The 16506-nt window shown below is 43.9% G+C and overlaps 1 protein-coding gene across 1 annotated transcript; it reads right to left on the bottom strand.

Moving 5' to 3' along the window:
• Nucleotides 1-374: 374 nt before the first annotated feature.
• Nucleotides 375-8649, bottom strand: frzb (frizzled related protein). The gene is made up of 6 exons (XM_043693458.2): nt 7977-8649; nt 7203-7262; nt 3769-3834; nt 1323-1527; nt 1155-1218; nt 375-787 (listed from the first exon to the last, which is right to left on the bottom strand). Exons 1-6 carry the CDS (start codon nt 8428-8430, stop codon nt 644-646), a joined length of 993 nt encoding a protein of 330 aa, XP_043549393.1. The 5' UTR covers nt 8431-8649; the 3' UTR covers nt 375-643.
• Nucleotides 8650-16506: the final 7857 nt, after the last annotated feature.

Here is a 16506-nt window from a genome sequence, read left to right as displayed (position 1 = left end):
CATCTTGCAGTTTGTACGTTTTTCTCTGTTACTAATTGTAGATATAATTGGATAAGGCTGATGAAACAAGCAACCAAATAATATTGGCATGTTTATATCCAGTGTTTGTTTTACAAGTGCTGTTGGTCGTCCCTATGCTTCTTAGCTCACAATACTGCCTTAACTGAGCAACTTGTACATACATCATCATCAGGGTCATCAGATCTGACATGCAACAATTCTGTTTTTTAGGGGCTAAACAATCTTGGCCTTGAGACATCAACGATACCAGAACATTCTGATCCTTACACACTCCAGACCCTTGTTCAGACATTCTTTCAATGAAATATGTGACCACAGTCTCAGGGTTGCGTAACCTAGAAACGCAATAAATGTGTACCATCGGATTAATAGCAGCTCGTCAAACTCACTCCCAGCGTATTCTGAGACAGTCTTCACAAACGAGGACAGTGCAGGGATTCGATGCTGCTTTCGTTTTTACAACACTAATAATCGTGCAAAAAAGGACAAAAAGACAAAGTTATAGAATAGCTAAATTTCATAGTCGTTATTAGGACATACGTGCAATAGTGCAATTTTCTTGTGCCACTCCAAGAATGCAGACATTTTTTATATTGTCCGAAGGACTTCTCGTGCAAAATGTTTACTGACGTGCTGCCTTTGCATTCCTGCTTTTGCTCCTCTGTTTGGATGCAACTGCTGTGTCTCTGGGCTGTAGACGCTTCTCTCTGTTTTGTAGGCCGCTCCTCCCTTTTCTCCTATCCTGGCGGAGCTTCTGGTCCCAGTTCTGATATTGACAAAACACCAATTTAACTCACAGATCATACACGAAGATTTCGCTTTCAGAAATACGAACACTGGAAAATCAACGAAAGCTAAGGGCGTTCAACACTCTCGCCACATTTTCCCGCCAAGTATTATCATGACCTTTCTTTAATGTTCAAAACTAAAACTAAAAGAGAGATGGACGGTTTAACGCGATCTGGAGCACAGACAATGCTGGAAATACTCAGTGCCTCTATACAGAAAGAACCAGGGCGTGGCTGGTTTCCACAGAACCTGCCTGACTCTCGACAAAGGGGCGGCCAGAGGTGCTGAGTATTTCCAGCATTCTCTGCTGTTGTATCAGACCTCCAGCACCCACGGAGTTTTACCTTGATCCTTTTCCCAAGTCGATCCTTCCATTTCACAGCTATGGAACCCTCCACCAAAAGTAATCTGCGGAATGAAGAAAGAAAGCACCAAGTGCAACTCAATTAAATTCCCCAGCAACAACCAAAAGTCACAACAGGCTCGCAACAGTGCAAGATGTCTGTGTGTACCTTGCTCTCTCCTCATCCTCGTAGCCCATGATAATATACTCCTCGTTGGTTTTAATTTCAGGACAGAGACACGCCGAACTCGTGTGAAGCGTCACCGTTTCCTTTGGGATATTCACCAGGGAAGATTTCAGGACATCTTTCACTTCCACCGTCGTGGCGACGTCGTGACATTTATTTCTCACCTCTTTCACTTTGGCGCGAATGACTGGAATGAGACTCCAAATTTAAAAACATACACACACAAAAACAGCGTTTACTTGCGCAAAGCGCCTCATCTCAGCAGCATATTGTTGGGGAGCCATCGGTGCTTGGAGCTCATTTCATTTCCTCCCTGCTCACGTGGGTGAGCCGAGCAGTTGTGATAAGCCCTGGGCCCTGTGCCAGGAAATTAACTGCTCTTACCAAATTTGCGCAAAGTCAGTATAAGTTTAGGCGTGGCAGCAATTCTAATACTTTCTATGTCAAACCTCCACGGTTTACCCAGCGCTAGAAAAGCTAAAAGGTCTTAAAATTGACAAATCTGCTGGCCCCGATTGGGTTACATCCTAGAGTTCTGAGGGATGTGGCTGAGGAAATAGCGGAGGCGTTGGTTGAGATCTTTCAAAAGTCACTGGAGTCAGGGAAAGTCCCGGATGATTGGAAGATCGCTGTTGTAACCCCCTTGTTCAAGAAAGGATCGAGACAAAAGATGGAAAATTATAGGCCAATTAGCCTAACCTCGGTTGTTGGTAAAATTCTAGAATCCACCGTTAAGGCTGAGGTTTCTAAATTCTTGGAAGAGCAGGGTCGGATAAGAACACGTCAACATGGATTTAGTAAGGGGAGGTCGTGACTGACAAACCTGTTAGAATTCTTTGAAGAGGTGACAAGTAAGTTAGACCAGGGAAACAAAGTGGATGCGGTCTATCTAGACTTCCAAAAGGCCTTTGATAAGATGCTACATGGGAGGTTGCTGAGTAAGGTGAGGGCCCATGGTGTTCGAGGTGAGCTACTGGCATGGATTAAGGATTGGCTGTCTGACAGAAGGCAGAGAGTTCTTTTTCGGAACGAGCGGTGTCCCACAGGGTTCAGAGTTGGGGCCGCAGCAGTTCACGTTATATATTAATGATCTGGATGAAGGGACTGGGGGCATTCTAGCGAAGTTTGCAGATGATACGAAGTTAGGTGGACAGGCAGGTAGTACTGAGGAAGTGGGGAGGCTGCAGAAGGATCTAGACAGTTTGGGAGAGTGGTCCAGGAAATGGCTGATGAAATTCAACGTGAGCAAATGTGAGGTCTTGCACTTTAGAAAAAAGAATACAAGCATGGACTACTTTCTAAACAGTGAGAAAATTCATAAAGCCAAAGTACAAAGGGATCTGGGAGTGCTGGTCGAGGATTCTCTAAAGGTAAACATGCAGGTTGAATCCATGATTAAGAAAGCAAATGCAATGTTGTCATTTATCTCAAGAGGGTTGGAATATAAAAGCAGCGATGTGCTACTGAGCCTTTATAAAGCTCTGGTTAGGCCCCATTTGGAGTACTGTGTCCAGTTTTGGGCCCCACACCTCAGGAGGGACATACTGCCACTGGAGCGTGTCCAGCGGAGATTAACACGGATGATCCCTGGAATGGCAGGTCTAACATACGAGGAACGGCTGAGGATCCTGGGATTGTATTCATTGGAGTTTAGAAGGTTAAGGGGAGATCTAATAGAAACTTACAAGATAATATGTGGCTTGGAAAGGGTGGATGCTAAGAAATTGTTTCTGTTAGGCGAGGAGACTAGGACCCGTGGGCTCAGCCTTAGAATTAGAGGGGGTAAATTCAGAACAGAAATGTGGAGACATTTCTTCAGCCAGAGAGTGGTGGGCCGGTGGAATTCATTGCCGCAGAGTGCAGTGGAGACCGGGACGCTAAATGGCTTCAAGGCCGAGATTGATAAATTCTTGATTTCACAAGGAATTAAGGGCTACGGGGAGAATGCTGGTGAGTGGAGTTGAAATGCCCATCAGCCATGATTAAATGGCGGAGTGGACTCGATGGGCCGAATGGCCTTACTTCCACTCCTATGTCTTATGGTCTTATTTAGTAGAGGCATTGCTTAGTCAAGGGTGAAAATAATGCTGGCTAGCTGGTAAATATTATGCACCCAATATGTCCTTCCAAGCAGACTGTGGGGTTTAACTTTTAACACATTTAGACGGTGCCACCGAAATCCCGTGGAACAAACTAAAATTCTTATTTTACATAACATCATTTGATTTAAAACTAACACGGATTTCAGAATTGTCAGAAATCTATCATTTTCTTAAAACTGTAGATAACAGAATTTGCACATGGATCCTGATGGATAACGCCAACTACTACATTCAAATGTATAAGTGAATTTGTTTGAGGAACACTCTCCAGCACCGCCCCCCCCCCCCCCCCCCCCCCTTTTTTGGTCCCAATAAAGGTCGCTTACCATAATTGTAGTTATTCTTCAGGTAAACTTTCTGAGTGAGTTTTACTGGCGGACACTTGCAGCTGTCTGTAGAGAGAGCAGAGGTGGTAGGTGAAGTGTCTAGAGGCTGTCAATTGAACCAGTTACCACCTCGCTCTAGCCTTAAAGGTGGACTCAGTACTCTGTGCCCAGGAAATACTATCCAAACAACCTCCAATCGTCATAGTATTCCCTGAACATTTATATAGGGATCAGGCAGTGTGAAAGGCATCAGGGAATGGAGTGCCATTAATATTGTGACTACACAATGGGAAGCATAGTGGGATGGTTCATGTAAATTCAGGAAAGAAATGATCAGTGTTACCTTTTGGGAATAAAGTATATTTTGAGGAAGGGAGAGAACAGTCACCGACTAGTACACTAGTACATCTGAATGCAGGCCTGGGACACAAATTATGTGAGGGTCTCTGCAGGTATCTGGTCTATGAGAACTTCTGTGGTTCCAGCACTTCCCCTTTGCCAGTCGCGTATCAGTGAGGCGTTATCAGACTAGGATTGTACGAGGTACCTGAATGCCTGTTAATATAGGAAGGTCGGGGTAGTAGGGAACGAGAAGGCAGAAGGCTCTCGGTAAAGCAGTATTATCATTAAGAAGTTTAAATATTGTGTCAGGGGATTAGCTAATGAGAGGAAGTTGCACACTGTTTGATGTTTGCTGAGTGGTAGGGATTGGCCATGGCATAGGAGAATTGGGTACCACAGGACAATGGTGAACATATTCATTTGTAAAGTCTCTCCATCACTTCACCTGAATCACCCCCCCCCCCCCCCCCAAGATAAACATTGTAAGAAAACAGAAGCAAAGTCTGGGGAAATGCTTCTTTGTAAGATCGTCAATCTTTGCATTAAAGGTTGGGCATTGTGACTAAGTTCATGGCGAATAATTGAAATGCTTACTCTGAAGAATGTAGGAAAGGTGAGTGGGTTTGCCCAGATTTAACACTTTCACTACTCTCTCTTGTAATACACCTCAACAAGGTCACATCGGATAGTTATCTTCTCCTGTCGATGAGGAATTCTCCTCCCTCTCCACCCCCCTCTCCAAATCCCCTCTGGGAATGTACATGCTCCCTCCCCGATAATCTTTGACTCCTGCACTCCCTGATGCGCTTTTACACCGGGCAGCCGCCATCAGCTCCCATCTATACTGACGCCTGCTTCATTCTCAGCCCTTCACAGAGCAACTCTTGTGCTGCCAGCCAGAAGCCATGATTTATTGGGAGGCCAGCATTTCCCAGAGTCTGCTCCTGGAACAACACAGCAGCGCCAAGTACCAGCGACAGGAGGAAGGAGAACACAGTAAATGCAGCTCGGGTAATAAATCTGCCATTGTAGCTTTCCAGAGGCTGATTTGTGTCCCCGGGCAAGAAAGAAGCGTGCGAGTTTACAAAGCACAAGCGCCTCCCTCTTTTTGCTGAGGGAGCGTCCTCAGTGCTGAGGTCTCATTGGGACATGTGGGCGTGTTTCGCCACGAATCCTGACCCCATCTCTTTATCAGGCTTTCCTTCAAACATCCTCTTCAATGGGAATATAGGTGTTTGCTTTACTCAGTAACTGGGGGTAGTTGCTGACACACACCTCACCGCCCTCACTGAGGGTGAAGTCAGCTTTTTTTTTGAATATCAGTGACCCTGGCCCCAGTGTAGCTGGAGCCGACGCGGTGAGGGAGGTTTGGGAACGTGAATGTTGTCACTTGAACAAGATCCCGATGGTGCTACAACTGAACTGTCCTTGCTGAAAGAAGCAACTCCAACGTGTCACTTATCCAGAGCAGGGACTGGGAAAGATATCACCCTCACAAGAGGCTTGAGTTCTTGGGGTGACATGGTGACTCAGTGGTCAGTACTACAGCCTCACAGCACCAGGGACCTGGGTTCGATCCCTGCCTTGGGCGACTGTGTGGATTTTGTACAATATCCCCGTGGGGTGTGCTCCGATTTTTTCCCCACACTCCATAATTGTGCGGGGTGGGTGAATTGGTTATGCTAATTGCCCATGGTGCTTGGGGATGCCTAGGTTAGGTGCATTAGTCAGGGGTAAGTACAGGGTAGGGGAATAGGTCTGGGTGGGTTACTCTTCGGAGGGTCGGTGGGGACCTGTTGGGCCGAAGGGCCTGTTTCCACACTGCGGGGATTGTAATCTCTCAGTTGGAGCGCCAAGTGCACGTGTAGCTGCACCAATTTTGCACAGAGTCAGGTTGAGACGAATCTCTTTCTGTGTGCATTTGGAAAGGTGCAGTGGCTTACGGTGTGCAACAAGATGATGTGCGGCACGAAGGCGAGCCCAGGAACAGGGCGGTTCCCCTCACACTGTGAGCTCTCTGGGCTACCAAGAGGGATCCTAGACTGTCAAGAGTAGCAGTAAGATGAAGATAGTGATATGTTTGTAGTGCAAGGTGTACAGCAGACTGAAACATTTGACTTCCCCTATACTTTCTCAATTGGTAACCACGATCTTCCCTCCCCGCCCCGGGGCAGCTCTGTCTTTCCATCCACTGACCGCATTTGTTTGGAATGAAAATTCAGCTTCTCCATAAGGCGGTCCGCTGGTCAGTGAACTCCCAGCTCTAGGGTGCCCCTTCTCAGTTGACTTACTTGACGCTTGGAGAAGGTGGCACACCCAGCAGCCGCCAACTTGGCCCTGAACGGCCAACTATTACATCCTTCAAGTTGGATAGCTATGGGTCCCCTCCGCACAGGCTGGTGCCTATTCAGTGGTTAGCGACGCCTTGCAGTTTTAAAGATCGGAGGTTGGACACAGAATCATAGAGATGTACAGCACCGAAACAGACCCTTCGGTCCATGCCGACCAGATATCCCAACCCATGCTAGTCCCACCTGCCAGCACCCGGCCCTTTTCCCTCCAAACCCTTCCTATTCATATACCCATCCAGATGCCTTTTCAATGTTGCAATTGTAGCAGCCTCCACCACTTCCTCTGGCAGCTCATTCCATACACGTACCACCATCTGCGTGAAAGAAGTTGGCCCTCATGACCATTTTAAATCTTTCCCCTCTCACCCTAAACCTCTAGTTTTGGACTCCGTACCCTGGGGAAAAGACCTGGCTTAATCCAGTATCACTCAATGGGTTCACTCGGCAGGCTGAAGCTTTGTTGCCGGGGATGCTGTTTATACAGATTGGCCCCTTTCACCAATAATGGGGGGCTCCACACAGCACTGACATTCAGGACTACACCAGGGACACACGGTTCCTGCTTTCCTGCTCTTCAATTGCGCTGATGATTTGGAATGTCACTCCTCCTGATTGCTTTACTAGTTTTTGCTTCCTCGAAATATTGATTTCGCATGTGGACCAAGTGCAAGTTTAACCTCAGACAGGCGGAGGGTATATCGCGCATCGTCTTTGATGGCAACGTGAACATCAATGACTTACCGCCTCCCAGGTTCCTGCAGTTATTAATGGGAGAATGCACGGACAGGTCCGGTACTGTTTCTTTAAAAGACAAAAAAAGTAACTCCGTTACATTTTTATTTATAAAGAGTTTTGAGTTGCTGAGAAATTGATCAAAAGGAATGAAATGGTCCAAACTGGTAAGAACATTGTGTATGTTTTGGGAAGTAAAATTAGGATTGGGTTGCGGTTCAGCTTACTGGGGGGGGGGGGGGAGGGAATCGACTGGACGTCCTCAAGTCCCTGTGACACAGAGATCACCATCAGCCCCCCCTCCCCCCCCCCACTCCCCGACATACACCAAGCTGGTGGTTACTTGCTGATGGTGAAAACGTGCGAATTTCACATTCAAGCCGCCCTTGCCTCAGGAGCTGCATTGTTTGCGGGTGAAAGGGGACCGATTGCAAGGTACAAAGCAAAGATCCGAGAGGCTGCAATTCAACCTAGACACTCCGGAAGCTAGTGTGCTTCCAAATAAACCTGTTGGACTATAACCTGGTGTTGTGTGATTTTTAACGTTATAGGGACTAGGTAGAGAAAGTGTGCGCAACTAGAATTTAGTTGGAAAGTTTAACCCGTTGCAAAACGCTTCAACATTACCATCCCATTCCCACCGTAGGACCTCAGTGAATTGCCTGGCTTACATTTTTCTCTCCAAGAGAAACCCAGGAGCACTCCCTTGTTCCAACTCTTCGAGCTTTCTGGAAGTAAGCTCCCCGCGGTGGTTTCTCGCCCCACAGCGGCGCTAAAACTCACCGGGTGCATCGGCTGTCACGATGGCCTCGGGAGAGATGCAGACCCCGCGGTCGTACACCGGGAACTCATCGCAGGCGAGATTCTCCGGCCAGCTGTGGTTGTACCTCCTCATGACGGGCTCGCAGCCGTCCCTCGCTCGCTCGCACACCGACTTACACGGCTTGATGGGCTCATGCTGGAAGTCGATGGTGCAGATGGGCGCGTACATGGCACACAGGAAGAACAGCAGCACCGGGCTGCACTGAATGCCCACCAGCCCTTCGTACTGCTCGATCGCCAGCACGGCATTGTCCTGGGTGCTGTGGTGCAGATGGTTCGGCATCTTGGTCATGTTCCAGGGCATTGGCTTGCACATGGGGATCCGGATTGGCTCACACGCTGCGGCTTCTGCCCTGCGGGCCAGAGCCAGGCAAGTCATCCACAACAAGGTGAAGCAAAGCCCAGAGCGCAGCATCTTCACCGGGAGCTGCTTTCCAATTGTCCTGGACCGGGAACCTCCTCGGTATCTCAGCCCCGCCGGAGTTTTTTTATTTGAGGAAACTGTCCTTTCCAACGCCCTGTCGCTATCCCCTTCCCGCCTCTCAGTCACCAGGGGAGGGGGAGTTTGTTGGAATCCTTGTATCTTCCTGAGCAAACAGGGCGCCCTCTTTCCCTCAAGCTAGCCGCCTAATGAGTGCGTCTACATTAACTGCACTTTTATAACTTTTCTCACAGCAGCCCTATGACGCGATCTTGTCTTGTTCCATTTGAGATGCAGTCAAATGACTGTCAAGTCTGGAGTTTATGATTTTTTTTTAAATCACCAATAAAATATGTTCCTCGTGCTTTCTGGGCGTGTTCACATTGTCTCTTGTTCAGGCAGTGAATGTTTTCTTAGGTCAAGATCACTGCCAATGCTTCGGACTGCTGTGCACACAACAGGCAGTTTACAGAAAGTAGCACACACACCGAGCTTTGACTTTCTGCTTGCAGAACAAAAACAAAAGCACGAAATACTCCCAGAACAATGCTCCAGCAAGGGGTACCCTTACTTCCTGAAAGAGGAGTTCGCAGACTGGAACGTAAAGAGAAAATATCCTCAAGGCACCAGGAAAGTCGAGCCTTGTGGCTGATTTATTAGGGTGGGTCATAATAGAATAGTTACAAGGATAACATACCATGTTAAAAGTTTGAAGTGATTAAAATTACAATTTGCATTGCGCGCTCAGAATATTGCCGTCCATCTGCAGCTTCTGAGACCCCGCGACAGAAGTGTTGGTACACATTGGGTTTCTTTCCCTCGTGAAAGAGATCAATAAGCAACATTCTGTACATGTGTAAATGCGCTGGAGATCTGCTTTAGCATGGTCTGTGTTGTATTTAACTGCGGCAGGACAGAATATGAGGGACAGCCCTGAAGCAATCAACGTATTCTTCCTATTCTGGGTTTTTACCTATGTATTCTTTCTATTGTCCGATCTCCCATTGGTGATGAGCTTCCTTTTAATTTTGCCAGATGACTTCATAAAATGCCAGAATGGAGACTTAATGGAGCCTTCTGCATTGCTGCGCTCTGTAAGAGATCTTCATAATTGTAGTATTCTATTATCCAGGCTTAATTTTTTTGAAATATTACCTGTAGCGTTACATACGATATTTTCTGTCTACCATGATATAATTTGACTGAGGTTATTTTTGTGGATGTTATTATTATCTCAAATAAATTAGCCCTGGGAACTGGCGTTGTGACATGTCTGGCACTAATGCTAATAGATATTATCCCCATTAACCCGCAGATGATTAATTGCAACCTCCCACGTACAAACAAGGTGAAGATAGCTTAAGTGTCCACAGACCAAAACATGCACGTTATAACTACGAGCACATGAACTTCAAATAGTCATCGCTGTTAAAAGTACTTAGAAGGGGTTTTGTCATTTTGGCAAGTTGTGCAATTCTCTGTAACTTTCAATATGAGAAGAATCCTCACGCACTCGCGAAAAAGAAACTCGAACCAGCTTTTTCAGATGTGAACCTACAGTATATGCAAGATTAAAATACAGTATAGGGTCAATCAGTTTTTGACCATTGTCGATGATAAGGTTCAGTTAGTGGTATCAACCCATCTTCACGGCCCTTTCAGTGCAAAAACATTAACATACGGGATTAACTATTTGACACTTTATCAATTGATTAGCATTTTAAAATAGAATACGTGCCTAGTGTAGTGTTCTTCGACATTATCCATGAATGCCAGCCGTACCTAGCTCTACTTCCTTTCTGATTATGACATTCTTGTAAACGAGTACCTACATGAAGTATCCTTCAAATATTTTGCCATTTGCCCTCACATTCACTGCTCCCTACTTCTAAAATCTTTGACAAATCCTGGGAGATTTCAGTTCTGGGAGCAATGGTTCCAAGGGTTGGCATGTTTTCCTTGCGAGAAGGGACTGTTCAAACTGCAGTAGCACACCACTTAGTCTTTCACAGAGCAGCACTGTTAACAGCAGATATGGACAAGTTTATAGCCCACACTATCCCATTCTTCTGTCTACCAACAGCTGTAAGGCATTAATTTAGAAGGAAGTGGGTATTGGCATAACTGTTGTTTGAATAGTGGCTTTACCATTAGTCTTAAAATTTAGCAGGAAAAGAGCAGCCTTGTTTTAATATTAAGTTAACAGAAAGATTGGCCTTGTCCAAATTTTGACACCACCTCAAGTATGTTTCTTGTCCAATTATCATTATATTAGAAATGCTGACCACATCTCTGCTCCCACTGAAACAATTTCTATCACTAGTTTAATAACACTTTTAGTCATTTGAGATTATATAGCATCCATCAAAAAATTGCTTTTTAAGATTTTAGAGGCCCCTTGAAGAATTAGATGTTCATGTGATGGAGTGTGTAGATTAGTATTGGCAATCCTAACTCTTTTTATTCACTTACTACAGTTAAGTTGCTCACTTCCTTATTCATTTGTTCTTTTCATATTTCCTTTTATATCAATCTTTCTCTACATTTTACTATGACCATCTCTCCTGAAATTCTTCCTATTACATTAAGGTTTTTTTTGTGTCTTATGAAAGACATAGTAATTCTGAGAAATGGAACACCTCACTTCTCCACATCCAATATCAAGTACATCAGGATTTGACAGCACAGACATTTTCCTTCTGAAACAAATTTTATAAATAAATTATATTTAAGTGCAATAGAAACCTTGTTGCTTTATTAGGTGCAATAAAATTCAGTTTGTTTCTTTTCAGTGTATGCTTAGACACTTCAATACAATTGTAATATTCTTAATAGTTAATGTATGCTCCATGCCATGTACACCTGATAGCAAATAATTTCAAATTCTAAATTACAGAAAGTGCAATGGAATTGAACTTTTCTCCATACAGCATGTTTTACTCCATAGTGCCTCAATATGATTTCAGGACTTGAGTATTCCTTATCATTTCAGTCCCTCAGCTAAAAGTCAGTCTCAGCTAAAAGTCTATTGACAGCAATGTTCCCCCACTGCAGCACTGCAGCAGCTCCCCTAAGCCTTTGAGAGTCCCTCTGCATGACCAGCTTACATTCAATCCATGACAGCTCTTTCAATAGAAAACCAATGAGTTTCAGGCAGACTAAAGTGTTTCGCTCACTGACCTGATGGCTCTCCAGCCTCAGATGATGTTTGTTTTGGTGTACTTCCCTAAGAAGGGGTAGTACAGCAGAGCCTTTGCATTACGAAACTGCTCAGGGTGAACCTTAACAAAAAGAAACTCTCTTACATTTTGTTTGAAAAGGCATTTCCACTGGGAGGTAGACAACAGTCTGTTCCTCACCACAACTTCCTTGATGAGAGTATGTCGAAGGCGTCGAGAGTATGGCGCTGGAATAGTACAGGTCAGGCAGCATCTGAGGAATAGGAGAATTGACGTTTCAGGCATAAGTCCTTTATCAAGAATGGGGGGTCCTGATGAAGGGTTTATAACCAAAACATCGATTCTCCTGCTCCTCGGATACTGCCTGACTAGCTGTGCTTTTCCAGCACCACACTCTCGACACTGATCTCCAGCATCTGCAGTCCTCACTTTGTACCAGAATGTGGAAGGACTAAGGTTCCAGGCATGTAGGAAGGATCTAAAATGAAGGACTTCTCTCACCACTTTCAACTTGCTGCTGTTGGAAAGAATTCTGCCAATTGACCTTGATAATTTGCTGAAGGAATCATCTGACAGAATCTACCATTCCCTATTCCCACAGGGCCTCAAAAATGTACATTTAGACCACTGCCTGATAGATTTTCAGTCAAAGTTGTTATTCTATATAAACACTTCCATAAGGGACAGAGATCAACAAAAAATAACTCACTTTACTCTGTCTTAATAGTGTGCATTAACCATAGAAACAGTCCTGAAGGGTGGCTGTGTCAGAGGCAGTATTAGAGTGGAAAGCTATCTATTTTTCAAGTCCAGCGACTATTATCTCAGCAAATTAGTGACTCAGCCTAGAAATAATCCATTTTGTATTGTCAACTTGCACTGACTGGAAATTGGGATCAAATCATCTAAATGCATTATTATGAGGACCCTTTTAAACTTTATTGACAAGAAACTTTTCATCACATTGATTGGAACTTTTAATTTCCTACTGGGGTCAGTATTACAAAGCATAATTTTCACTCTGTGCTGGCAGAATCAAACATAATTTGCCCTTTTGGTAATTTTTGAAGCAAAATCAATATACCTAGTAAAAACATTAAGGACAACAGGGAAGGCTGCAGCGAGATTGAGAACAGGCTTTAAATGGGAAGTGAGATCATTTTATTGTAATTTGGAAAGTTTCTGGATAAAACATAATGGAAACAGTGATTGTTATGCAGACAGCAATGGGAGAGAATATTGTTTGGAGAAAATTTGGCATACGTGGCAGAATTAATTTAGCAAGTCTGATTGGATAAGAAACCAGGGATGACTTACAAATGGGAACTGGTAGCCCACAGATGTATTGAAGGAAATAGAATGATATTAAAAAAAATAAACTTATTGACATAGCAAAGAAGAATCAGAGGGACTTGAGTTGAGCAGAAAGAGGAACCTGAAACGGCTTCTGTCACAGATCAAGAGAAAAGGAAAGTATTCAGTAAAAAGGCCTTCAACTTGTAATTAGAACAGTAGGACAACGACTATTTTTTTCAACCTCTTATTATCTGGAAACTATCATCTTTGGCAGCTGGCCATATTGGAAGGATAGCCTTTTGTTCTTTTTGCTTTATTTAACCATCTTTTCAATATAGCTACTAGGGGACAAATCAACTAGGTAGTTAAGGCTTATGTTCTTGAACTAGGAAGAGAGAGAGAGAGAGAAAAGAAGGCCAGGATGTTTAGAAAAATGTAAACAAAGTCTGTGTTTGTATCGATAAAACAGGATTCAAGTTCTTATAGTGCTTTTACATGACATGTCTCAAAATGCTCTACAGTCAGTAAAATATTTTTGATGTGTGGTGACTATTGTGACTTAGGAAACCCAGCTGAGGGCTGGGTCTCAGCAGTGCCAGTCAGTATCTGGCCTCATTACAGCTTTGCTCCGAACATGCACGAGAGAGCTGAACTCCAGAAGTTAAGTGAGAGTGAATCTCGCTATAGGTCTTCCAGTTGTCCTTAATGTATTTACTAGGTATTTTAAACCATATTACCACCTTCCCTTCATGAAATGATCAGAAATGGGGATGTTCATGAATGAATGGCACAGTGGTTAGCACTGCTGCCTCACAGTACCAGGGACCTGGGTTTGAATCCAGCCTTGGGTTATTTTCTATGTGGAGTTTGCACATTCTCCCCAGCTGTATGGATTTCCTCTGTGTACTCCAACTTCCTCCCCAGAGTCTTGGACACTCTGGGAAACTTAGCATGGCCAGAGTTGTGCGGGTTAGGTAGATTAGCCATGGGAAATGCAAGGTTATAGGGATAGGGTAAGAGACCTAGGTCTGGATGGCATGCTTTTCAGAGGGTTGGTGTGGACTGGATGGACTGAATGACTTGCTTCCACAGTGAAGGGGTTCTATGATTGCTCAATGCTTAGCATCAATTGTGAACCACAGATACTGAAGCAGTTCATGTCCATATGCAGCTAAACCTGAATAATATTCAGGTTTGGGCTGACAAGTGAATACTCACATTACATGTGTGCCAGCCAATATTCACCTCCAACAAGGGAGATCTCGCTATCTCCCTTTTACAATCAATAGCATTACCATTGCTGAATTCTGCACTATCATCCTGGGTGTTATCGTTGACCAGAAGCTAACCTGGATCAGCTTTCTAAGTACCATCACTACAATGGCAGGTCAGAGGCTGGATATTTTGTGGCGATGAACTCACTTTGCACTTCCCAAAGCCTGCCCACCATCAACAAGGCATAAATCAGAAAGGACATGGAAGTACCATTAGCCTGGATGAGTGCAGCCTCAATACCATTAAAGGAGTTCAACCACATTTAGGTCAAAGTAATCCACTTGACTGGCACCCCAGCCATGATCTTAAACCTTTATTGTCTCCACAACACAGTGGCAACAGTATGGATATCTACAAAATATATGAGATGCATGGAAACAACACAATCCGCGAGCTCTCTTCTAAGGCACATGTATTCCTGAGCTATGTTGCTGTTTCTTTACTTCTGTTGGGTCAAAGTTCTGGAACTCCTTTCCTGACAGCACTGAGTGAGTGATCCTACACCCCATGGGCTGCAGCAATTCAAGGAGGAGGCTCATCACCCTTTTCCGAGGCAATTAGCGATGAGTCATAAATGCCAGTTTAGACATTGATACCACATCCTGAGAACAAATTAAAAAAAAATCTATTGAGAAATCCACTGCAGCATAATAAATGTCAACAAATACTAGTTACACTTGTAGATCATTCTATAAATCCACAGATACACATTAATATTCAATATGGTAATCTTAGAATAAGAAATATACAGTTGACTCTGTAAATCAAATTTCTTGAATCATGTGCTTCCACCCACTGACCACCTACTGGCTCTGCAACAAATAGCAGTTACTCCCTGTAGTACTCCATGAAGACTATAGAATGATGCCCAATTGAGGCACAGTGGCACTTCCAAACAAATTCTATCCTCCACCTGCACTCACACCCAAGCCTAAATATGGCAGAGCAACTTCAATCACCTTTTCAGGAAACTTGCATTGAAACATTTACTTTCCCCATTAAAATCCCTTTGCTGATAATTTTTTACTGAACTCACCAAGATTGTACTTCACTGTACTCTATTGAGAAATTCATCCACCTCGACCTGACCCTGCAAAAGAGACGTCTACTGAAATTCTATGTAAGGAATGTTCACCATCTCCTATTGACTAGAGATCTGGGGTATGGGAAGATAAAATATCTAACAAGTGTGCCCTACTAAGAACTATTCCAGCACTGACAGGTGGTGAAGGCTAAACACCACATCAGGTTAGCAACACTTATCTGAAGCATGATCCATTCATTGTCCACCAAAGTTTGATAACGTCGGTAAGGATGAAGGATAAAGGTAATGATTTAAAGACGAGGGAAAATAAAATCCTGTCGCTGAACCCACTGCTTGCTATTGCATTACCATTCTGAGGTCATCTTTCTCATCACCACCATCCTGAGGTAATATTATAGTAGGTTATCACACCTGATTACTACTCCTACTGTCCTAACCCCCTCTACTCCCCACTTGATGCAAGAAGCTCAGTTCTTGCTATTCTTTCTCATTTTGATGAGTTACTTCTAGCACTGACAATTGGAATAAGAGTTTGCAAAACATTTTAAAAAATTAATTCCAGGGTTAGGCTCCCAGAGAGATAGAATTAGAAACAAAGGAAGTTATGTTAAACCTGTAACAGGCTGACAGCACCGAGAGCTATTCTGGTCACAAATATTATAGAAAGGATAGAGAGGTGCAGAGCAGATTTACAAGGGTGACACCAAAAATGCATGGGATCGCACATCAGGAAAAGAGCAACAGGCTGGGTCTCTCTGCTCTTGGAAAAAGGTTGAGGGTGGCCAATAAAGGTCTTTGAGATTCTGGAAGGTTTAACTGAGTGTCAACATAGAGGGGAAAGGCATAGCTAGAGATTATAAACGTAACAGACAACAAAAAAGCTCAAAGTATGCTGGATAAACTTCTTTAAAAATGATGAGACTATGGAACTCTACTACGGGATTGGTTGAAGTTAATAATATAGATACACTTAAAATGTAGCTAAGTGAGCATGGAGGAAAAGATGGTTACAATGATTTGTCTAGTTAAGGAATGGAGGCTCAAATGCAGCATATTGGTGCTGATTGGATGGTTTGAATGGCCTGTTGTGTGCCATATAATCCCATATTATCTCCCATAGGGGAACTCAATAGAGTTTCAAAAATGAGTAACAGGACAGACAGTAAAGAAAGTCAGGAATCCTATCTCAAGTAATGGCAGGGAATAACAAAACTATAAAAAGTGTACTAGTTAAACTAGAAGAGAGAAATAATAAACAGATGAATAAGGCATCAA

The sequence above is a fragment of the Chiloscyllium plagiosum genome, unplaced genomic scaffold (assembly GCF_037043375.1).
Source record: "Chiloscyllium plagiosum isolate Xiang-an unplaced genomic scaffold, Cpla_swu_hap1 HiC_scaffold_7, whole genome shotgun sequence".
Classification (NCBI taxonomy): Eukaryota; Metazoa; Chordata; class Chondrichthyes; order Orectolobiformes; family Hemiscylliidae; genus Chiloscyllium; species Chiloscyllium plagiosum.
Note: the sequence above shows the minus strand (reverse complement) of the source record. Positions and strands in the feature narration are given on the sequence as shown.

Bases quoted from the DNA above. Each gene is read 5' to 3' on its own strand.
- frzb (XM_043693458.2), bottom strand. From the start codon at position 8,430: ATGCTGCGCTCTGGGCTTTGCTTCACCTTGTTGTGGATGACTTGCCTG. The intron at 7,263-7,976 runs GTGAGTTTTAGC...TGTCTTTTAAAG, and splicing joins CGTGACAGCCGATGCACCCG to AAACAGTACCGGACCTGTCC. The intron at 788-1,154 runs GTAAAACTCCGT...TGTCAATATCAG, and splicing joins GACTTGGGAAAAGGATCAAG to AACTGGGACCAGAAGCTCCG.